General features: G+C 38.9%; 1 protein-coding gene across 2 annotated transcripts; it reads right to left on the reverse strand.

Annotated features, from left to right (window-relative positions):
- Nucleotides 1-10,597: 10,597 nt before the first annotated feature.
- Nucleotides 10,598-22,122, reverse strand: DNAL1 (dynein axonemal light chain 1). 2 transcript variants are annotated; one of them, XM_010172300.1, is made up of 7 exons: nucleotides 22,090-22,122; nucleotides 18,112-18,221; nucleotides 17,389-17,444; nucleotides 14,574-14,629; nucleotides 13,217-13,343; nucleotides 12,660-12,806; nucleotides 10,598-10,926 (listed from the first exon to the last, which is right to left on the reverse strand). In XM_010172300.1, the coding sequence occupies exons 2-7, from the start codon at nucleotides 18,144-18,146 to the stop codon at nucleotides 10,880-10,882; spliced, it is 468 nt and encodes a 155-aa protein (XP_010170602.1). In that variant the 5' UTR covers nucleotides 18,147-18,221; nucleotides 22,090-22,122; the 3' UTR covers nucleotides 10,598-10,879. The 2 variants fall into 2 exon arrangements, with proteins under 2 accessions (XP_010170602.1, XP_028941873.1); XM_029086040.1 differs by having other exon boundaries at nucleotides 10,880-10,926; nucleotides 12,660-12,816; nucleotides 13,218-13,343.
- Between the last annotated feature and the right edge of the window lie 2,384 nt (nucleotides 22,123-24,506).

Here is a 24,506-nt window from a genome sequence, read left to right on the forward strand (position 1 = left end):
ATTCCAGGCTAACTATGGAAAGTGTCTCTAACTCCAGTGTGCCATCGGGCAGCGTTTTCCTGCCCCCCGTGCTTTCAAGCAACCATGATTGCTTCACCCTCTAAGTCTAGGAGGCTGTGTGTTGTACCATGTTTGCTTTGACGCCTTTGGATAGAATCTTTTATCTTAATAGCAGCAACAGCTACTGCTCTTACAAAATAAGTAGGAGTATTGTTAAGCACTGCACTTTTTTTAGGGTTGACACTTTTGCCTTTAAGTGTTCAATTTTCTGCCAAGGTGGCAACAAAATTAGGTTTCCTTTCAGCATTTGTATGACTGTTCCATGTCCCTACATGCACAGTTCTTGTTGACTAACTAGGCTGTGGAAGCAGATGGCATGGCATGAACTGTTAAAATCATTCAAAAATTGGAAAGAACTAAAAGCTACTATTCTTTAAAAAGAAGCTTAAGCAAATCAGTCTTCCTACTAAGAGTTTCATTGTTGATTGTTATATTTTCCTTTTGTTAATTGCAGAAAATCCTTGTCTACCATTATCCTAGTGCCCTTGGGGAGAACAGAAGCTTTAGTGCACTGTGCCAGGACAGACAGTAGGTGAAGCAGCTGGACCTCACACTTCACTTGTAGTACTGGGATTAATTTCAGTAAAAGCAGTGATACCATTACACCTAAAGTTCTGGAGTGTGTTTGTGGGAACTTGCCAATAGTTTCCAGATCTTGAGAACTGCAGGGCAACAGTTTAGAAATAAGCAGGGCTTGTGAGTATATCTAAAAAGGATTTAAAGTCATGTAGATAGTGTTATACTGTTGTACTGAATGCATTTGCCTGGAGTGCCAGTGTCAGAATGGTGTACAGTTACTTAACAGAGACTGGGAAGGCCTAGAAACACATAACAAAGAAATGGAGTTTAGAGTTGGAACTGGCACGCATTCAGAAATATGGCAAAAATTAAGATTTATTTTTTTTTTTTAATTTTTTAGATTGGAGAGGAGATCTGACTAAATTTGAGAACTAAAATAAGGTTAATCAAACTGTCTTCAGAAAATGCTTTCACTGTCCTTGCTAAAACAGTGCAAAATCAATCAGTATGTAATCCTTTAAGAAAAAACAGAGGCTGTTCATGTTGGGACGAACCAAAGCTCTGTCTAGCTCCAGGTCCTGTTTCTAACAGTGATCAGGAGCAGATGTTTAGGAAAAAGCGAAGGATAGCATGGACCAGCGGGTATAGTTCCAGCTAGAAAACAGGATGTTAAACTAGAACTTAGGTGTGTGCTCCAGAAAGGCAAACTTGCTGAGAGGTTTGTACTGAAATGTACTGTTCTCCTTATGGGCAGAAAACTGGGAGATTTCTCTTTTTACCCTTCTTCTCCATCACCTGCATTTACTCTAGTATTTTTACTGTCTGAAAGTATGCCTGGGTGATAAAGAGCGAACATTTAGGCATGGCCCTGAGGAGTTTTCAAGCTTGAGGTAGTTTTAGATATGGCATAGCAAATTATGGTGACAAACAACTGATCAGGTGAAATGAAGTACATAGATTTAGGGAGCAAATCATGGGGTTGCTTTAAGACTAATTTTTTTATTTTTTTTTTCAGATATGATGATGCTTGAATGGGAGCATTATTATAGTCTTCCAAAGACCACGTCTTTCACTGATACTCCTAATTTTAGAAAATTGATATAAGAGTAATTTTTCCTCTTATCAAGGATAAGCCATTGAGGTGCTGATAACAAATCCGAGATTTTCTTTAATTGCACAAAATGGTGTGCATATTACACACTGAATCCAGTACTCGTTTCTCTCCAACACCCTGCTGCAGTAGAAGTAAAAGAGAGCAGGAAGACTTGATACAGTGAGGCCTGTCACTGGGAGAAAACCAGAAAAGGGCTTTTTCTGAGGATAACCTCCAACAGCTGTGGGTTAGCATGGCTGACCAAAATCAGGTAAATGTTCCAATTAAGTGGCATCAAATAGAAGTATTTCTGAGCATGTTTACTTATTGCTAGTAGCCCCCAAAAGACCTCTTTCCTTTCATGATAATAAGTAAAAATGCTCCTCTGAGTGTCTTGTTTAAAAACAAAATGAGCAAAACCCAAACCTACTGCCCACTTGCTTACAGCAGCAGTTTGGAATTGATTCTACATCTGAATTAGATCCTGCCTACTAGCAAAAGTTGGCAGAGAACTGTTTTAACAAACCAAACCAACCAACCCCCAATTGCTGTGGACAAAGCATTTGAACTTAATTTCTCTAACCTGGAATCAATTCTGTTACCCTTTTTAGTGGGTGTTATTACTCGAATGGTTCTTTACTGCAGCATGGTGTTAATTTTAAAGCTGTGTTGTTCCAATTACAACTGAAAAAAAAAAAATGTTCTCTGTTTTGTTGATTTGTCGATTTTAAAACTCTATGCTTGTTATTTTCCATTTTTTAAAGGCCTATTTACTGATCCTCATAGTAGATGAGTTTGCTGTTAATTTAGAAAAAAGGCAGTATATGCTCAGGCATTAAGCTGAGTTTGAACAAGGCATCTCTTTGCTTTAGCTGTCTTTTCTATGGGAACAAATACAAGATTTATGGACTGTAAGTCTGTAAATGTGTACTAATAGGTTTGCCTTTTATAGTGCAAGATCAGGCTTCAGGCGGTCATATATCCAGTAGTCAGGTGGCGGTATTTCAAAAGCATTACCTGTTGGAGTCTCGATGCCAGCATTGGGCGTTGCGGAGATGCAGCGATAGATCACATTTTGCCCTGATTGCGTACTTCTGCCCGTGTTGTCTGCCCTCACCTTTACAGGTAGATTTGGTCTTTTCAGGTTTGTGATCTGCATGGGATAGCATCTCGGTTTTGTAAGACTCTGTGTGTATGTAATTACTAGATATATGCATGTACCTATGATGCGTATCTGATACATCTACAGGTATTTTGCAGTCTAGCTGCAAGAACAACTCCTCTGCATTTTCATTTATTTGATGTTTTTCCATTTACTGATACAGGTAATGGTATCTTGAGAGAACTCAGCTCTGTAAGGTGAAGGCCTGCAGAATTTCAATCGGCTGTGAAGGACCTTGGCATTTTGCTAGCTAGGACTAGGTAGGACTGTAGCTGGTTAAAGGCAAGGCAAAGATAGAAATTGAAAAGCTTAAGGGTAACTCATCTATGAATCCCGTATTAGAGATGTAACGTGAAGTCCAAATTAGCTAAAAATACCCTCTGACTTATCAAACTGAGGCTTTCGGTCACTTTTATCATTGCAACAAACTCAGATTTAAATCAATATTTAAAAAAAAAAAAAAGTGTTTCCTAAACCACAGAGTGAGCTTTCTCACTCTCTGCAATTACACACTTCTTAATTCTCTTTTAGGTGGCAGACTAGAAAGGCCCTGAACATACAAATCCGATTTTAAAAGAAATGGGAGTAGGGAGGACTGTAGCCATAGAAGTTTTGTCTGCTTTCCTACAACAACACTGTTAGTCCAGTGAGTATCTCTGCCAGAAACCTTATTTTAAACCACATTTTCCCACACAGACTTTCTCCCTGTTTTATCTTCTGGTGTATGTCCAAAAGTTCATAAAGCTTTAAAGAGACAAAGAAGCAGTGTCTACAAATCATGTTTGATTCTTGTGGGACTGAGTTTCTATGTAAATTTGTCTCTTGGGTTCAGCTGCTTTACTTGCCCTCGTTCTCTCCTGTGTCAAATGTTAGGAAGACACAAACTCTGAATCCCGAGCTGTCTAAGGTCTTTTCTTACCAAGACTAGGATTCCGCTGACAGCTGAGCCTGAAAAACCCTTAACTTCTCCAGATTAGAAGACAACATATATTTTTATAGAAATGTAATTGTATATTTTAAAAAACAGTTTCCTGCAGCTTCTCCACAAGTATTTTTCCCCTTGTAGTTCAGGTTTGATACAAACTTTTTTGTGTTCATTCTTTTTATGTTCCGTTTTTAAATTTGTAGTCAAAGCTTTGGTGTACTGTACAGGAGCAGTCAGCCTTTGTAATTACTGTATAAATGCTTTATAATAAAGTGTATTACTTTTATTTTAACAAGTGAGCAGACACTTCCTTTGTGTGTCTGCTGCCTCGGGCACCTTTTAAAAGACTGTTACATGTTAAAAATGTACATATATAAATATATTTACCTGTTGCTGTACAGTTGTGATAGACTGGACTGAATTTATTTTTTGTGTGCTTTTTTTATAAAATATTAATACACTAAAGGAAATCTTGCTGATGTGATTGTAATGTACTATGTAACTTATTAATATCCTCTATATATCTAAAAAAACCTTTTATTAAATGAGGTTTAAAAAATAGTTTCATAGCTGACTTTTTTGATGGTATGAGGGAGTGGCTGGGGGTTTCGGGGTGACAGTGACTGTGGTGCATTCATACAAAGGAAGTGGTTATGAGTTCTTTTAGCTAGTCTGCTCTCACCATACCCACCTCTGTACTTTCCATTGCAATTCTCGAGGCTTTTTCTCAAGATAAACTTCCCGCCGAAGACACCAGCCTTTTGTCTTATATCCAAGAAAATAACTGCAGATGGAGCTCCAATTGCCTTACAGAAGTGACGACTGTGTGTGTGTCCCACTCCAAGCCAAGCACCTTCCCAGAATGCTGGTAACAACCTTGATAGTGTGTTAGAAATTCATGTGGAATCGTTCTAGGTCTGCTTCTGTGCTGTAACGCCAGCTGGATTCTGACACTACCCGAAACAACTACAGAGACAGTGGGCAGAGCAGAGGCAGCATGGAGTACCTGAGGGGCCTGAATCACACCTGAATACCTGAATGCCTGAGGCTGGGACTGAAAGCAGAGACTGAAGTAAATCTAGAGCTGCTGGAAAAATAGTTACTATTTTCCTGCTGTTTAGTAGTTGAAGCTGCTGGTTGTAGAAACAGTTACTCCAGTTGTAAATCATACAGATTGCACGATGAGTGGATTGAGACCAGCTCTGAAGACAAGGACTCGGGAGTGGTGGTGGGTGAGAAGCTCAACATGAGCCGGCAACATGCGCTTGCAGCCCAGAAGGCCAATAACCGTATCCTGGGCTGCATCAAGAGGAGTGTGGCCAGCAGGTCGAGGGAGGTGATTCTGCCCCTCTGTTCTGCTCTTGTGAGGTCCCACCTGGAGTACTGTGTCCATTCTGGAGCCGTCAACACAAGAGAGACATGGACCAGTTAGAACAAGTCCAGAGGAGGCCACGAGGATGATCTGAGGGCTGGGGCACCTCTGCTGTGAGGACAGGCTGAAAGAGTTGGGGCTGTTCAGCCTGGAGAAGTGAAGGCTCCGGGGACACCTTATAGCTGCCTTCCAGTACCTGAAGGGGCTACAAGAAAGCTGGGGAGGGACTTTTTACAAGGGCAGTTAATGACAAAACAAGGGGAAATGGCTTTAAACTGGAAGAGGGTAGGTTTAGATTAGATATTAGGAAGAAGTTCTTCAGTGAGACACTGGCACAGGTTGCCCAGGAAAGTTGTGGCTGCTCCTCCCTGGAAGTGTCCAAGGTCAGGTTGGATGAGGCTTTGAGCAACCTGGTCTAGTGGAAGGTGTCCCTGCTGATGGCAGGGGGGTTGGAACTGGATGATCTTTAAGGTCCCTTCCAACCCAAACCATTCTGTGATTCTACGATACTGCATCATATTTTTCAATGGTAGAGTTTAAAAAATGTTTTATTAAATACTGTTGTAAAGGCATTTGTCTGTTACCTGAATCTAAGGGGGGAGTTTAAAACATATTTTGTTATGCAGCACTAACCACATTTCCTCTGGCAGTAGCTGGAGCTCTTGCTTGTGGATTTTAAATATGAATATGCTTCCATGCATCTTACAGAATCAAACAAAGGTTCCTTCTGTTTTGGTAGTTAACTGTTTTTAGTTAATTAGGCTACTGTTTCTTACACCTATGGATGTGAAGTCTTTAAAAACTGCAAATGTTTCACTACGTAAAGCAGATGGCAGAAATGTGTATTGGTGTCTGACTGGCCTCCTGCTAGGTTTCACTTAGAATCTAAGGCAACATGCTGGTTTTCTTTTTAGTAGTTAATTCATGCTGACAAATTTTCCTTGCAGTATTTTTGGCAAAGCTGGCAGGAGAAAGCCTTAGCCCAAGACATTAAAGCACTTTTTTCAGCTTGGTGTAGAAGTCCTTGCTTTAATTTACTCCTGTGGATGTGGCTGTTGATCAGCAATCGGGTTTGGAGAAGTAAGTGCTGTTTTGCTTGGTGGGTGAAAGAGACAGGGAACACCTAAGCCTTCACTTCAGATAGCAGACCATGAGTTTGTTTGAGGCTTTAAATAATGTATTTGCCTCCCTGTCAAAGCCAGCTGGCAAAAGTGCTAAAGGTTGACTACTTTGTACTAAAACTGTGAAGCCATGCAAATGCACTTTTGATGATCAAAAAAGTCACATGTTTGCGCATTTTGGGTTTAATCTTTTCTTAAGTGGTGAATCCAAGCCCATGCTTCTGGAAGTTGAATTCAACTACTGAAATAGACCTTATAAAGTATTTTACTGGTGAGTAAGCTTTGAGTTAGTGGTAGTGTGAGCAATCCTGCAGTAATTCCCTATATGTTTCCTTAAATAGCATTACAGTTGTCACTGCAGGATGCTATTCTTGTCTTTATTGAGATTGACTGCTGTGGACTGTGGGGTAGAAAGCTTTTTTCTTTATATTGGAGTTTTGAAATTACATTTCAGTGACACCATCTATTGAAGGCTAAAGTTTCTATTACAGAAGTTTATTAATCAGTTAACCTTCTCTTGTCCTGGTTTAATGAAATTGATAGTATATTGCTGTTAACATAACTTTAATTCAAAGTGAATTAGAAATTTTGTACTGAAGAAAGACTAGCCATTTATTTAACTTATTTGGATTTTTTTTTCCTCATATAGCAGTAGAAGACTTTTCTCTTAGGACCTAAGAACAAAGTCTGACAACCCATGTCTTAAAAGATTGAAAAATATTTATGTATCAAATGACAAAAATCACAATATATCAGCATTTTTAAAGTCTAAGTTATTTTCTATTCTAAAATATGGAGGCAATAAGGAACAGCATTTACATACTATGAATACATAGCTCCCTGAGCAGCTAGGAAAGTTTAATGAGAACAAAATTTAATTTCTGAATGCTCTCCACAACTGAACATTACACAACAGCCAAAGATGTTTGTATAAAATAACGTTATATTACTTTTAAACAAGTCTCACAGAAGGACATTTATAAACATAGGCCTAAATAATTTAAATACGGCAAATTTAACAGTTTGGTCATGCTACAAAATTACTGTATACAAAAGATAGCCAGAAGGGATGTTAAAAGTGCTCTCTTGCTTGAAGAATTTTCTAGATGAGCCTACTTCTAGTGTAACCTGAGTAATCTGATCTCTTCTCACATTTTTCCAGCAGTTCTCCATATAATCACTGCATACATCAGCTCTTTGAAGAGAGGACAATGTGCTATCAAGCAAGTAAAAAACCTAGCTATTTCCTACCACTAATTTAAGTATAGGATATTTCTTTAAGGAATAAAGTGGCTGCTCGTCCTCCATAATTTCACTGGGGAAAGCAGAATTCCACATGGCTTGTGAGTTTTACATGGGTGCTGTCTTCATCCATGAATAACAATGTGCTTACTGCTTTATTGGATGTGGTGAGATAGGGAATAGCAAAAAGTAACACAAAAAGAAGACCTTTTCTACATTTTACTCAGCTGCTCCCTATGTTTGTGCAGGCTGAGCTTGCTGTTAGCTTATACATGACATGGTGTAGCACCATCAATAAGCAAATCAGCTGCTTTAATTCTACCACCTGTGTATATCTTCAACCACATCCAGTGCATAATTTTAAAGTGCAAATTTTAAAATTTAGGAAAACTTTACTTATTTTGGAGGAGAAAAAGTTGGGGGAGGGGGGTTGATTTGTTCTTGAGAGTAATCATGATGATCAAGCAAAGCAACATCAAGATGAACCTTCCGCCCAGCTTTGAGCTGAAGCATCTCCTGACAAATTAGAGCCACAGTTTATTCTTTTCTTACTGTATTGTTCCATTGAGATTGACATACAGTTTTTATCAGAAGGGTTTTAAATTATATGCTAATTTATCACAACATGAAGGGTGAAAGGCAAGAGAAATCAAAAAAGTCCCTTACTGCTGTTATAATTGTGCTGAGACTATATGCCCCATTCCTTCATTTTTTTTTCCTTTTCTTTTTTGGTGGTATTTATAATGCAGCCCCCAGAAAAGAGAGAGAGAACTTGTGCTGTTTGTCTGTGAAAAGAGCTGATGACAGTGGGCCAATACACACAGTTCTTGGACTGATTCCCTTACCTATAGCCTGTATTGGTCACTTACAAGTGCTAGGAACTGCTCTTATCCCTCACATCTTGTCAGTGGAGTGTTTTGTTCTAATCACCACTACCCAGTCAGGACACTCAAGTTTCCATTCTGCTCTCAGAATGTCCCAAAATAGCCAGATTAGTTGCTGTATCTAATATGACCTTCAGAAATGTACAGACTTAGACCATATTCAGATATTTAAAAAAAAAATCAACCAGCAGGATTACTTGGTATTGGACTGTGTGCTCATCACTCACTTGCTCTCCTGTCGCATTTCATTTGAGGCACTAGTTCAGCCATACACCTCATACTTGTAGCCATTGTGCTAGGAGAGACCAGCTACAGAGGTTCAAGCACTTTTCTGTGTAGCCAAGCACTATGATGAGAGCACTGCATGATCTATTCTGAAAATGTCTCTAAACAGATGAATTTGGCATTTCCATTTCTTGCTAGTATTCAGAAGTCAAGTTTTGCCCCACTGAAGCTCTGGCTTATGTTAAACACACTTTAATTACAGTTGTCAAGGGCAGAAGCCAATCCCCTGTTGCCTCATTACAGCAGATGGGGTCAGCAGGGGGTGAGCCCTGCCAAAGCACAGCTGCTTTGCTGAAAGTGGTTGACTGCACGTGAACTGAATGGCTTAGTTTTAAAAGTAGCTAATGTGAACTGGCTGTTGACTACATACCCACTCTCTCCCATCATGCTTCTTGGTCAGTGGTGCCTTTACTAATGATAAAGCTAGGAGGGTAATTCTAAAAGAAATTATCTACACATATAAAGGTGTCTGTACGATAAATCCAATGAGCTAGTTAAGAAACTGCTTTCTGGTCAAGAGAACAGCTGCCTGGAAATTGCTTTGTGCTAGGTGAAGAATGTCCACAGTTTTTGCCATTGCTCTCTTCACCTTATTTTAAGTAATAAATCTAAATCAAACTCAAGTCTTACCAGAAATTGCCAATTTAAGTTGGAATGTTTAAGAATTCCTCTAACAATCACAGAATAACTAGCAATATACTGAAACTAAACTATGATTGTCTTGTAACCTTCTACTTCACACTGTTCACCTAGAAATTTATTAGAGAAAGAATTATCTTCTACTACAACTGTACCTGGAGTTGAGATCAATACCGCTGTTGTCTGGGCCAATTCTACCTTTTATCTCTGACCATGACTTCCAAGTTTTCAACTCCAGCCACACCTTCACAAACAAAATAAGAGTGGTGGTCTGCCTCCATCCTTTCTATGCCTGATCTGGAACCAGCAGGTACACTTGTTGCCATTTTAATTTAAACAAATGAATTAGAAGAAAAGCTTTTTTTAAAAAAAAACAAAACAAGCTGCAGAAAAATCTACTCAGGTGACTATTTGCTCAAGAGAAATAAAAAAAAAAAACCACTACTAGCATCCAACAGTGCAATCAGGTATATCTTCATCATTGTTTAATGCTTTTTACTAAAAATAGTTACCTGTCATATGAGGGCTTTACTAAAGCTGGTTACCCTGCAATATAGCACATTTAGTATGTCTTCAATACCTTTTTTTTTGCAATGCTCGCTTTCCAGCTCATCTCACCTTCCCCACTAACTACATGCACTTCCATCTCACTCTTACATCTGTGCTTTCGTGAAAAAACAACAGTATCCCCAAACCGAAAATTTTCCGTTCTCAAACCCAGGTCTTTTGTTCACTGTTTGTTTCTGTATTAGTATCAGCCTACTTAGTTATAGGAAAATTCCAGAGCTGAGAAGGATTATGTCCACCAGCGACCCAAACCAAAACTCTGCTAATAGGCTACATATTCCAATCGAATATAAGTTCTTAGTAAGAGACAAAAGACAAAGCTAGCAGATATTTTAGTCCCACTGAAACCATGCAAAGAATTCCCATTGCCTCTTTAAAATAAATAAATATACATTATAAATGGCCTTCTCAGCAATGCAGTTGAGTTCCAATGCAAGAAGCCCAATTCAAAACTTAAGGCCAGTAACAAGCCATCATCAGACCCATACCTTTTTTGTGCGTAGGTCCACAACTACTGGGCCTGTTTGGCATAACAGTTAAGGGGATGAAAAGGCAAACTCATATACTTAAAATATTGAGGATTCCCATTACAAAATTAAACACAATAAAACCAGTAACATGTCTCTAAACCACAACATTGTTATTTTGGCCACAGTGTTTGCAAACATAATGTTGGCCAGCTGCACCTAACAAGATAAAATGATTCTATTGCAACCCAAGAGTGAAAAAACAAGCACCACTCATCAGGGATTAAAAATAGCTATGTCTTAGTTTAGGTAAAGATCTCTTGCTAGCCAAAGAGCAGATAAACTTAGCTCCACTGGTCTCTACAGAAGGTGTCATAAGCTTGACAAAATTGGTGTGCCTCAATTTTGGTAACTAACCCTTTGGGTGGCAGACTGTGGTGTTCTTTTTAAAACTGCCCAAAGATTTCTTCAAAACCAACATTTATATAAAAGTTCGATGTGCCGAGTTACTTAAATAATTGACTACCCAATAAGAAAGTGTCATCAGTTTGCTCCTTCTTCATCTTCTTCTTGTTTAATAACTAGGATACCTAAGAGAAAAAAAGAGAGAAAAAAATCTGCAAAGATTTACGAATAGATTATGCAGAGAAAGATATACTTAATGCTGATATACCTGAAAGTGCATCTGGACTGTCGGAAAGTCAGACTGACAGAAAGAGGAAAGAGTTGTATTTCCTGCCACTGCTTCTAAGTGACATGAACTTCTACACACCTGAACTGCTCTTAACTAGAAAAGCCTTCAACTGATGAGATCTTCTGTTGGACGTCTTTCCAACTTCTTGGGTTAAAGGCAATAAAAAGGTACTAAAGCAGGACCTGCAAAGATCAGCCTAACTTGGTCGCTGTGAGATGCACCGTGTCAGTTCAACTAACAACCAACTAGGAGACACCTACCTGTTGAAAGAGACCTTCAGTGCCTATTTTTGTCCAGAAGATCTTAAACCATTTCAACAATTTTGAGGTCCCTATATTAGTCAGCTCACATGTAGTATATTAGCATAACAGGATCCTGTGACAGCTTAACAGCAAGAAACTTACCGCCAGTTACAGCATTTCTGACTTCTCTTTTGGTCCAAATTCTAGCTTTTCTGGTTTCCATTCTTAAATATCATCTCTTTCTACATTGCATAGGAAATGTACCTGCCTAATTCAGAGCTGTCCATTGCTCCCAGCTGCAGGAATGCTTAAGAAGCTAAGGGTCTAACCTTATACTAACAAGGGTACTCTTTGCCTGTACAGATATTTGCCCAATTCCATTTTTTGTTTCACTCTCAAAACACTTTCTACTACAACAGCACATGGACAACTGCAGGCCATCCTTCAGAGCAGTACACTTCCACTTCCCAAGAATTCTTACCACTTCAGTCGATTTGGCTTTGATTTTCCACCAATTGCTCCCTGTACTGATGCTGTCCTCCTGTTGCCATCCCTACACTCGTACCTTCCCTGCTGCTACTCTGACTCTATTAGTATTACCAGTCCTGTTCTCCTCTTCCTTGCTTCAGTAGGCAGCAGATAACAGTGAACAGCTAACACCTCCATTAACAGAAATTAACATCTTTAAAAATAGATTTTAAAATTATCTCACTTTTAGTCACTCATGAGGACATGCTTTAATGTATTTTCATATCACTGACAAAAGGAGAGGACAGCTTATAAACTGAGGCTTAGTGCAGTGACAAGAGGGGGATATTCAGGTATTTAGGGAACTTGCATGAAGTTTTGAAAACTTGCTCCTGCAGCAGAATGAAACAGAACATATCCCTGTCTATCCCCATACCTCAATGTCGCCCTCTTTTGTTGGGGAAAACTGTAAATCATATTTGCTAGGAAAACTGTGATTCAATGTGGCAGATGAAAGCCTTGTTAACTCATTTAATGCTAAACACTTTAACTATATAGTTACACAAATCAACATGTGAACTTCACAAGAGAACTTCAAACCAGTAAATTTCAGTTCCCTATTAGTTATGTGCTAAAAATAGCTGACTGGATAACTTCAAGAGTAAAGGCCACCTGTGGGCTGCAAGATCTTTTGGACCTAATACTCCAAAATCTATCAAACACTTTCAGAAGATCCTGCAGCCAGGGCTGCAAAATTCAAGTGCCAGAAGTTAGCCTTCTTGGGAATAACTCCAAAGAGAGGAGGGAGAAATACTGCATAGGCACGCAGATTAATTTCTGAGGTTATGATTCATTTCCCTGTGGTTGCCTTTATATCAAGCTGTTAACTCACACCAATTGCTTCATGCCCCAAACTCACCATCCAGCTTTTTCAGCTTGGGTACCCGTTTGGTTGCTTCTTCAATCCAATTGTTCTTCTGATCAGAGGCGTATTTCTCTTGTAGTGGATTGCCTACAAACACCAGATCCTCTAGTAATGGCAGCTCTGCCAGTCTCACAAACTCCGCTGCAACCACAAAGGTGAAAACACCAACCAGATTGTGGAACACGGAAAATACAACTGTACCAAACCTTCCTTTCAAATTCAGTACAAACATAAATAATATGGGATGCAACAGGATAGGGATTGCTTGGGCTTGAACTGGTATCAGGTTAAAGAACAGGTAAGCACTTTAAAAGAAGTCCAAAAAAGATGACTCAAAGAACAAATTCCATTGGGTTTAGAAGTTAAATTCAATATTCTAACTATTTTTACTCTCTTGCATGAGTGGACATTGAGAGATTCTGTGCACGTCTGCAGGCTTATCAGTGAGATTTAAAGCCCTGTAACATACAGAACTATTTTTTACTTGGTGACTTAACTCATGCATTCATCATACTACAAGAGAAGTTACACAATAGAGAGGACAGGCTTACCCCAGTCTTTCACCAAATTATTTGACATATAAAGAACCTTCAGCTTCTTCATTACACGGATACCCCTCAGTTTCTCAATGAAGTTGTACGAGATCCACAGCTCCTCTAAAGTATCTGCAACTGCCTCCTGGAAAATGACAGGACTACTCAGATAAGCAGAAGTATATCTTCCTTATTCTTCAGATTCTCTCTTCACCTCTCACAGGTCACCTCACATGAGGAAATACTAAGTTATATTTGTCCTAATTTCCTTATAGCAGACCCCTAATTATGCACGACAAATACGACAAATAGGAATTAAGAGCAAAGGATCTGAAACAGATTTAGTAGGACAGAAATCACAATATTAGAATAAGACAAGGAATAGCTGGCTGGAGTAGTTGTTCTTAAGGCATAGGGGCAGAGGAGACAAATTTGGCTGCTTGTGCACTGTAAGTATACATGAAGTGAATGCAATTCAACAACTACTTCAGCAGGGGTTTTATACAGGAGGAGGGAATTATTCACTTCTGCTGCGTGTATGTTTGTACCTGTCAGACAGAAGTTGCTTTCATAATTCTCTCAAAAGAGAGGTTTTTTAAACCAGCCATTACACATTGACTCTGCATTTCACATTTAAGAGATATGGCATCCCTGAAGGTGGGAGCAGCTTTCAAGAGAAACATCCTGTGGGAGAAACATACAGTATCTCTTGAGGAAGAAAATAATTTATATATTCATTTTAAAAAGTTGATGGAAAAAAGTTCTTCTGCCCTTAATTCAAATGTAACAAAATTGATCCAATTTTTTCCTCAACAAATTTTCCCCTACATGGTAGACTTAGTCTGGCCACCATCTTCTCCCCTAAAGTCATATTGCTCTGGGTGCCAGTTAACATAAAAAGGACAGACTCATGAAGTGTGTGTTCATAGGTCTGCCAATTTTTGTAATAAAGAAGCATAGCCTAAGTATATTCAGGCAGAAAATTCCTCATGCAAAAAGTCTGTAGGAATTACTTTCATGTAAAGCCAGTGGAATTTAAAGGGCTTTACAGACAGACAGCAGTTTTCAAATAAAAGTTCTGCTCATCTTTGTCAAAGACAACAAAATCCCTCTTTCTAAAATTCTTTTATATAGTAAATTAGCCCTGAAGAATCTCCAAACATGAAGAGTGTTTAAACAACAAAAAAAGAAAGAAAGAAAGAAAGACTATCTAAAATTCAGAAGCAACATGAACAGATCATAGCAAAAGAAGAAAGCAAACAGTTAGGCAATAACGTAAATGCAGCAAAGACTGTTATGAACATAGGGGAATTACCCCACATTCTAGACAGCACTCCATTTTGTTAGCAAAGAATTGACACTAAGCAGCACATACCAGTCCATTCAAGTTCTTTATGTTATTTCTTCCCAAAGACAGAATCCTCAAATTTTCTGTAATAGATAAAATAGCTTCTTGTTAATATTTTTTAAAATATATAAGAATAAGCTGTAAGTCAGGTAAAATGCCATATTCTACTTACAAACAAACTGCACTCTGAACAGGCTGTCTTAAGAAAGAATACATAACAGAACCAAAACCTCCTGACCTACACAGTGGACTGCTCAGAAACACGCTCATGAATAAAAAGCTACTCATGCGGAGGTTACCTAGTTGAAATTAAATTCAGATAAATACTGAATAACAATTATTATTTCACCTTGTACCTGAACGCTAACTGTTAACTTGCTAGTTTTGATCTTACATAGTTCATAATCTTTCTTCCTCCAGGCAAAAGTTGTTCCAATCTTATTTTAAGGCAGATTTGATTTCTGTACTAGAGGCAGCATATAAAGCTGCCTTACAGAAGTATGATGAGAGACATTTCAACTTGGTCTAGCAGCCATACAAAACGCCCTTCCAAGTGAGCTTCTCCTGCTGGGGTTTAATGCAATACTGGTGTAACTCAAAGCTATCACAACATAGCAATCTTTTTGTATAATTTATTTTAATTTTTCACACAAGCTTTCTTGCAGGTGTAAATTAAGCAAACTGAGTTGCAGCATGTAGCTGGGTTAACTTTGGATCTGTACCTTTCATCAATGTTTTAACACTTCCTCTTAACTGCAGTAAGGATGAAATACTTAACGATCTTGTTTTACTCTTGTGTGCATAATGACTGAAAATAGCTGGTACAATAATTGATGGTAAGACCAATGAAAGTTCCAGGCAAGTGGCAACAGATACTCCACAGACAGCACATGCAGTGGCTAGAGATTGCTACAAATGAAGATTGAAGGATGATCTAGAATAGATAGTTGTAAGTTCTGCCTCAAGAAATGCGGAGATGAAACCACACCTGATAAAAGCACACTTGGCAAATGTTCTAAAAGAGGAAGACAAGTTTTCATTAAAAAGTTGAGGTACAACGAGAATTCTTTTTCTTTTTAAACACAACAGCTTAATGCATGACCATGCTAAAAAAATGAAGAATCATAATCAGTAAGTCTAAAGCCTAATAGTTAACGTTCTCCAGAATATCCCTAAGGGTCCCCATCCATAGAAGAGAGCACTGGAAGATGGCCTTTTGGTCTAGCCAGCTATTCTCTCTGCAACTCACATTTATAAGTGCACTAGCTTTTGAACTTTGTAAGAAATGAAAGGATACTTACAAATACAAAAATGACAGATTGCTTAAAAAGCCATGCCTTAAAATTGTTTCTAACTGCTATTACTGTTTTTTATTACTCTTGTTCTGAGATATTCTGTGTTTTAAAGGAAGAAAGATCTCCTTCATGGAACATTTATGCTCTCTAAAACACAAAACTAACACTTGTTGCTGCCATCTAAAACATCTTCCTCACATACAGGGGTGTGATCCTTTACACAGAATTATCTAGTTGATGTAACTACAATATCGGGTATATACATTAAGACTAATATTTTCAGTCTGAAAAGAGTATAGATGCTTAAAAAGCTTTCTCAGCTTCCTCTCTGCAATAAGCAAAAGCAAATATGTAGTAACTACTGGCTTGGTTTTCACAGCTATAAGCACTGCTTTCTCTCTCCTTCACTGAAGCCAATAGAGATGGTGAGTTCCTCATATTCTATACCTTTAAGAAACAGACCATGTTGTTCTAGTTTGTCTGGCTTTAGGATCAAATATTTGGTACAGACTAGATGTTTTGATTCTACATTTTATTAATATAAATATTTAAGATGCTTTAAAGGCTTTTAATGTTTCATCCCACTAAAAATTTTCATTGGTTTAACTTTTCATATAACTGCCTAATTATTTTTTGCTCATCATAAGAGTTACTCAAATTGAAATACTACAGTACAGTTATTTGGAAAGACTACTGGAATGTTTTTTCCCTGATTAGTATTTGCAAATTTGTTGAAGTCTGAGCATATTATGAAAATAAATAAGTTCATCAAGCTCCTCGACAGCCCCATTGGTGTGTAGTTGGAGTGAATAGGATTCCTTGTCTGTCTGCCTGGCAATTCAATGGGGACAGAAAAGCCTGGACGCTCGAGCCCAAAACTTGCAGCTCTTTGCCAGCCTCATGCCACAGAGTCAAAAGTCTTGAGGACACACCATTAAGATTTCTGACCTAAAGTCAATAAGCCAATGAGTTTCAAGGTGTCACTGACAGCTGCCCACAGAATAACAGTTCAGTTCCACTTCTAGACAGATGGCACACTCCTTTCAAGTAAGAACAGAATCAAACCAAATATATCCAAATGCTCTGCCAAGTGGAATGGCATTTTTCTATCCAAATCTACAACACTCTAACCTCACTCCAGCCAATGCCACAATTACAGAGTTGCTGAACTGCAGATTATCTCCATCATAAGCACGGAAATTGGTCAAGAAAACAATCTAGAATTGATTAGCTTTTGAATATCACAACTCAGGCCCACTGCAAGTTATAAAGGTGCTTTCTGAATTTTTTTTTTAAACTTGCGCAGTGAAACAACTGCCAAGGCTAGTGCACAGGGATACGTGCTTTAATACATCTCTATTGCTAAACATGCATTCTCCAGTAAGACTGGTAATTTTAAAGGCCACTTGTAATTTTCTAAGAGGAAGGAATGAATTACAAAGGATAAGAATAGGAAAACAAAGCTGGACACATTAAACAAATTATGGTGTATGTCCAATACAAGCAAGTAGAAAACAAACATAATTGATCACTGGCTTGTCACTTACTTAGGCTGTTCAAGTTGGCGATTCTTTCAATGCAGTTTGTAGACAGCGATAGTTTCCTTTAAAAGCAAGAATAATCAATTCACAGTATACAAGGGATCACTACATCAGAAGAGTTCAATATCCAAACACCTCTGCATTAGAAATAATTGTCCATTCTTCTCTCACTAGGTGGTAAACTAACTGGATGTGTAAATACACTCAAAATATCCTCAAACCATCAAGATTTCTGCAACTTTATTTAGCTTCTGGGAAAGTACCATGACTTACTTATGTGACATATTGGATTATCTTTTTTATGCCTAACCTTAAATTCATGGACATTTATTTATGAAATGGCTCTAATTTATTTCTGAAAGTCCTGGTTAAGTCTCCTTTTTTGCATAAATGTTGGAATGGCTCATAAATGTGCCAGTTAGCTGACAGACTCCAAACATGAACCTGTAATTATATAGCGAGAAACAATATACTAGTTTTCTGGGGACAAATATCAATACAGAATCTACCCTAACATCTTCTCATTTCAGTGACTGGGGTCTTAGAATTAAGAAGTGGAACTGTGTGTGGAAAGAGAAGCTTAACTGAGAAAAAGAGGAAGTTGCTCCTTTGAAGGCCACACTTAAAACATAGTAAGTACATATTTGCACAGTGGACAGCAGAAAAACTGAAAAGTAGTAAAAAGCAAAGAGAATGTTTGGTTTCCAATTTGTTTTTAACTGAACTTACTCGCAGTTAACAAGCGTGGAGAGAGATTCATCCATCCTCTCTACAGGAGGAATCTGACCATACAGTTTCACCTCCTTTGCCTCTGAAGCTTTCTGGCCATTTTTTTCTTCCTAAAGAAAAGAGAAGGTGAAGAAGATGCTCACTGCTACATGCAATTACTGAAAATTACTATTCTAAAAAATTACTATTAAAGTAATTACTATAGAAGTAACTCCAATATACTACTAAAAGATACACTCTTGGCAAGTTTGCTGACAACACCAAGCTCTGTGGTGCATTTGACACACCTGAGGGATGAGATGCCATCCAAAGGGACCTGGACAAACTCAATAGGCTCGTGTGAACCTCATCAGGTTCAACAAGGCCAAGTGCAAGGTCCTGCACCTGGGTCAGGGCAATCCCCAGTATCAATACAGGCTGGGGGATGAAGGGATACAGAGCAGCCCTATGGAGAAGGACTTGGGGGTACTGGTGGTTGAAAAGCTGGACATGAACTGGCAATGCACACTCACAGCCCAGAAGGCCAACTGTATCCTGGGCTGCATCAAAAGAAGCATGGCCAGCAGGTCGAGGGAGGTGATTCTGCCCCTCTGCTCTGCTCTGGTGAGACCCCCCTGCAGTGCTGCGTCTGGCTCTGGGGTGCTCAGCACAGGAAAGACATGGACCTGTTGGAGCAGGTCCAGAGGAGGCCACAAAAATGATCAGAGGGATGGAACAGCTCTCCTCTGAGGAAAGCCTGAGAGAGTTGGGGATGTTCAGCCTGGAGAAGAGAAGGTTCTGGGGAGACCCTATTGCAGCCTTTCCATACTTAAAGGGGGGCTATAAGAAGGATGGGGACGAACTTTTTAGCAGGGTCTGTAGCAACAGGACAAGGGGTAACAGCTTTAAACTAAAAGAGGGGAGATTTAGACTAGATATACGGAGGAAATTTTTTACACTGAGGGTGATGAAACCCTGGCACAGGTTGCCCAGAGAGATGGTAGATGCCCCATCCCTGGGAACATTCAAGGTCAGGCTGGACGGGGCTCAGAGCAACCTGATCCAGTGAAAGGTATCCCTGCTCATTGCAGGGGGGTTGCACTGGATGACTTTTAAAGGTTCCTTCCAACCCAAACCATTCTATGATTCTATATTACTGAAAAGAGAAAGCATTCTGAACACTGTTTATCAAGATTCCTGTTGGTGTAGCATGAAGAGGGGAAGGCTAGCTTATTTTCAAGCTATTAAAAGAACTTATACATTACATATACTTTTTTAAAAAGTTGTGTTATGCTTGCGCAATTTAATTAGGGGGTCCACTGCCATAAAGAAATTGAGAATAGATGGAGGTTTAAAATTCAGAATGAAGGTGCTTTAATAGAGACTGACATATAGGAGCCTCAGCTAGGGACAGTCTGTAGCAGAAGCCAATTTTTAAAAGCTCTGACAGAAAATCTCCTTTCCACTTCACCCAGAAAACTCAGAACTCTCACCTAACTCATAACACAAACTGAACGTGGGAGAGTGCATTTGGGGGGAGAACCTCAACAGAATCGCAGAGTTAAGAATCTAAAAAAATTTTTTTTTTTAATTTTTAATTAGCCATTAAAAAAGAGTGGGGGAAAATTTCACACTTTAGAGAATAAGACAAATTTCCTATTTACAATCTAGGTTGATAATTTTCAAGATTAAATACTTTATAAAGTTCAGAGTTTTAGAAAAATGGTCATAACTTCAGCATTTGTGTTTATTCAAAAATATAGTCTATTAAATCTTTTAAAATTCTGAAGTGACAGCAGTTATTGACTAAACAAGTATCTATTTAGGTAGTACCAGCAGTTTTGACGTCTGCCTCCCTGACAGCACAAAGGGAGCACTTTGTGAATTCACTCAGTGTTCAGTGGGAGGACTGGAGGTCCATTAACAAAGGAGAAATCTACTTGGTGCTTTCAAAACAAGGACTCTTGTTTTCTCCCCCATTTTTATGCAGCTACTGAAAAATGAGATAGCCAAGTTCTGGCCTGGTTTATATGGCTACTTTGTAATGAAATGAATTGCATTCCAGAAGTCTTCAAGAATCCCACAGCACAAGATCAGGTTTTGGTAACATAATTTTCTCTGTTATGTACCCAAAATACTTCAGGCAACTTAATTTAATAGGAAATTAGCATGTTGCCTTGTGCATTTACTTATATTGCAATTTCTTTCCAAATTCAGTGTGATAATATTTTTACTCGGTGATTTAGCAAATAAGCATGTCAGATGTTTTGCTAGAATATAGTGAATGTGTTCAGACTGAGTCACTATATAAATCTGAAACTTCAATTTTATTTTCTAAGAACAACACTGTCTCTATTTGCATTTATACTCAGTTTATAACCTATCCGTTTATACCAACAATTAAAAATACTTTTTTAAAAAAAACATGAAAGGGAGAGAGCTTCCGACACAGACTGTGGCGAGCAGGGAGCACTTGCGGGAAGAAAATTAATCCTGATCGTCTGCACTTCTGGAATGAAGGTCAGCTGAACAACCACAACAAGCCACAGAGAAACCAAAGGTAGAACAGACGCTTTTTAAAGAACAGGTTACATCTTTGCTAAGTTAAAGTTGCTTTGATTTAACTAAAATCACCCTTACTTTAGTGCATAGGTAAATCCTTATGTCAAATGGAAGAAAAACATCTGGAATGCAACACAACACAATACCAGATCCAATTTTACAAGCCACATGGACCCAGGTTAGGAGTAGTAAAGGGAAGATTTAGACCTACCCCCGATATCATGAATGGAAAAGCAAATTCAGCACTTCATGCCTAACATTTATGGAGACTCACTAACACAGATGTATTATCTCTGAGAGACATGTGACAGACGAGCAAATGGAAGATAAATCTTTAATAGGAAACATGGAGTTGAGGTTTTGGAAGGCAGAAAGCGCGCGGGAAGAAAAGCAAAATTTTTTAATACTCGGTTCACGCCTTTAGTAATGCTAATGGCTGCCAGTTGTTGCATTCTAGTTCTTATTAGGAGAGCAGGAGTGAAATTTGTGGGATATACCAACATAACTGAAAAACCCCTGAAATACTGTAGGTACTAAACACTGATAAAATTCAAAAAGGAAGTAGTCTTCAGTTACAGACTAGTACCTTGAGCTGATGGTACAGATCTTCTGACTTTCAACTGTACCTGCCCACACTGTCTCACATCCAAATCTTCTACTAGCGACCACACATTTATAAACTCCTGCTCTAGCAGCTGGCCAGAATCAGCAGGAGAGTACATGTATACCAAACAGCTCATTTGTGCCCTAATCTAAAATTCACTGAGACTGGGGAGAGATTCTCACTGGTTTTACTGGACTGTGAGCCTGATGCCAGAGCATCCTATATCATCATTTGAAATTATATCCGCATCCTTGCCAACACACAGCTTTCTAGAAGGCTCCAAGACCAGGTCAGGCACCACCCCCAATGATTATCTGTATTAACACAGTACTTTAAGGAGAAAAACAACCCAGAAACTCATTCAGAGTTCAGCTTTGCACGGTATGAGGGACCGTATGTTAAAAGACGATGGCAGAAGTTTTGCTGGCTTCAGTACAGTGAGAATTTCATACGTGTTTATTCTCTGGGAAAGACTACACCCAGGTAAAACAAACAGAGCATAATTAAAACATAAGACATCCCAACTTTAAAATCTCTTTGTAGCCTCAAGCCTTCTATCAATGCATATTCAGCAGAACAAGGCAGGAGAGCAAAACAAGAGAGCAGACTCATCCTTACCAGCCATATCCATTTAACAAGAACACACAGAAAGTCTATTAGAATGTATGATACTTCAGTAATAGTAATAAAATTTTACTTTGTGAAACTTCTTATAGCTGACGTTTCAAGCAAATATTTTTTACAGTAAGTGTGAAAAATAAATTTAGCTGAATACAGCCAAAACCCATGCCACAGAGTACTGCAAAGCAGCTAGATACTGTTCTAGTACTCACCCATTTGGCTAGAGCTTCTTTGATAGTTGTTGCTTTTGCCTAAAAATGAAACAAATTTAAATGAATATTCATTGCAAATTTTTAGTTGGCTTGTTCACTGCAAACCTATCTCCTCTCCCTTCTCTCTTCCTATTCTGCTTGTCTACCCCTTTCTACCACTTTCCTGTATTATCTTCCTCCAGCTGAGTCTAAGAAGCTAGAACCCCTCAGTGTCCTATAACTTTATTTTCTGGGATACTTGGTAGCATTTTCAGAAGCAATCAATTGGCTTAATGCAAGGACGTTATCTTCTTGATCTCACTCTCTGCCCCATGTGGAGCAGAGTTTTGGGACACTGCTTGTTTGCTTTGATGGTGGAATTCAGTTCAATTCAAAGACCTAAGAAGTTACTGCACTGAAAAATGTGGTCTCATGCACTCAAAACCCCACACTTTCTATTGTGCATTAGCAACTTCCTGTCTGAAAGCAAGTCTGTAACAGAATGATACAGCCTCTTAAGATTCACTGAGGAAAATAAGGTACCTCTTGCCAAAAATCAAGAGCAATCTAGATTGTTTGTATTTGTTTTTCTTCAATCATTGTAGGTTGAGTTATAGCATGCAATGTGAAAACGTGTATTATTCAGTTAGGAAAAATCTGAGAGCTACTGTACAAGGCTTTTCAAGGACTGACCCACTCACCAACCTTCTGTTGTCACTAACTGCAACTCTTCTGCCTCACATCACAGTCTTATCAAAACCACAGGCTGATATCCGAACAGTAGTATATAGAGAAACTCCAATATATCCTAAACATTAAACACATTCCAAGATGTCTTTCAGATTAAAAAGGTTCTGGAGACCAGTCTTTCACAAAAACTGATCAACAGCCTCTTTCTACAAAAACAGAAGGACTCTAGTTTTGGTATCTCTATTGCTCTTCAGTGTAGCAATACCACATGTGGATAGAAGCAGCCTTTCAGGTCATCAGATATAAAAAGAAAAAAACCAACAACTGTAAAAGTTAAAACCAACAAACTAACTTGCACCCAAAATCTTACAGGCACAGAGCTTTTAGTGTTGGGTACATTGCTTTAGACTCCTAGAAACTCTGAACTCAGCGGTGAAAGACAACAGTTGAGGCATTTGAAAAAATGGCTACAGTCACTGAACACCAAGCAACAGTGTAAGACCCAGCAATACCACGGAGCCTGAGCATGCACCTCAAATATAAATATATACCTTCCTTTAGACATATATCACTGAGCATCCTCAGTTGTTCCAGCTGCTTCTGCCCACTGATAGGTATTCATCTAAATCCTGTCTGTACCATCTGACAGCTACTCTAGGTCCCATTGCAGATGACCTGTCAAACTTGTGCCACGGCAGTATCCCCAGTGTCTGCGGCAGATAAACACCTGCGTGACCTCCTCCTCTTCAGAAGGTCGTGTCCCTTGTTCCCATTTCAACAGCTTCACAAAACCCGATTAACAGCTACCGGCACTCCAGCAAAAGCAACTGACTTCCAGTTAATTGGGTTTTTTGGACAGGAACTTCAATGCATTTTTGATAATTACGGTAGCAATCAATGCAGCATTCAGGTACATGATCTGTCACTCACGTTGAATACAGAAACAGTGACCAGTGCCTGCTTCTGTTTCAAACTCACATCTCAAACTGGATTGGACTTTGAAGCTAGTGATCCACATGAGCACAAGGAGCAGCTTCTTCCCTAACCTCTGCTGACTTGTTTCTTCTGTTGTACTATCTAATTTGGTGGAAATATTAAAATAAGCATAGTGAGTTATCAAAAGAACAGATATCAGGGATTTCATTTTGTTAATTTGAAGTGCACTTGAAGCTTCTGTAGATAAATCATAGTACCTTCTGCCAAGGGAGATTACTTAAGGGAAAACTCCCTCTGAGAAGCCCTATTTTCAGCGTTTATAGTACTTAAAAATACTCCAAATGCCAAATGATCAACAGCTGAAATTATAATCCTGAAGAGTCACCATCAACATGGCAGGAAAAAAAACATTACACCTTAAGAGGAAAAAACCCCATCCCTGTACATATAAAAGTTGCAACAAAATAAACTATTTTTTTCCCAAAAAAAACCACAGCTGTTGGGCACAGAGTATTTTCAAAATCCAGAACCCCGAGAAAAAGTAAAACAGTGACACTTTGCCTTCATTTGCAAACATTTATTAATATGTTAAATAGAGCAAATCAGAATTGCCCAGCAACAGATACCGGGCTAATTGCTGCGGCAATCGCAGATGCTGCTGCCTTCAAACCCGGTACTACCTCATGCACTAAAAGGATGGCACCCCGGGCTCCCCACTGCTTTCATCTATCCCCGAACTAACTAACAGGCCGCAACTCTCCCGCGCTAGCCAACGCTTCGGGCACTAGGCTGCCCTCTGGCCCGCTCCCGCC

This window comes from Antrostomus carolinensis, unplaced genomic scaffold (genome assembly GCF_000700745.2).
Source record: "Antrostomus carolinensis isolate BGI_N321 unplaced genomic scaffold, ASM70074v2 scaffold33647, whole genome shotgun sequence".
In the NCBI taxonomy this organism is placed as follows: Eukaryota; Metazoa; Chordata; class Aves; order Caprimulgiformes; family Caprimulgidae; genus Antrostomus; species Antrostomus carolinensis.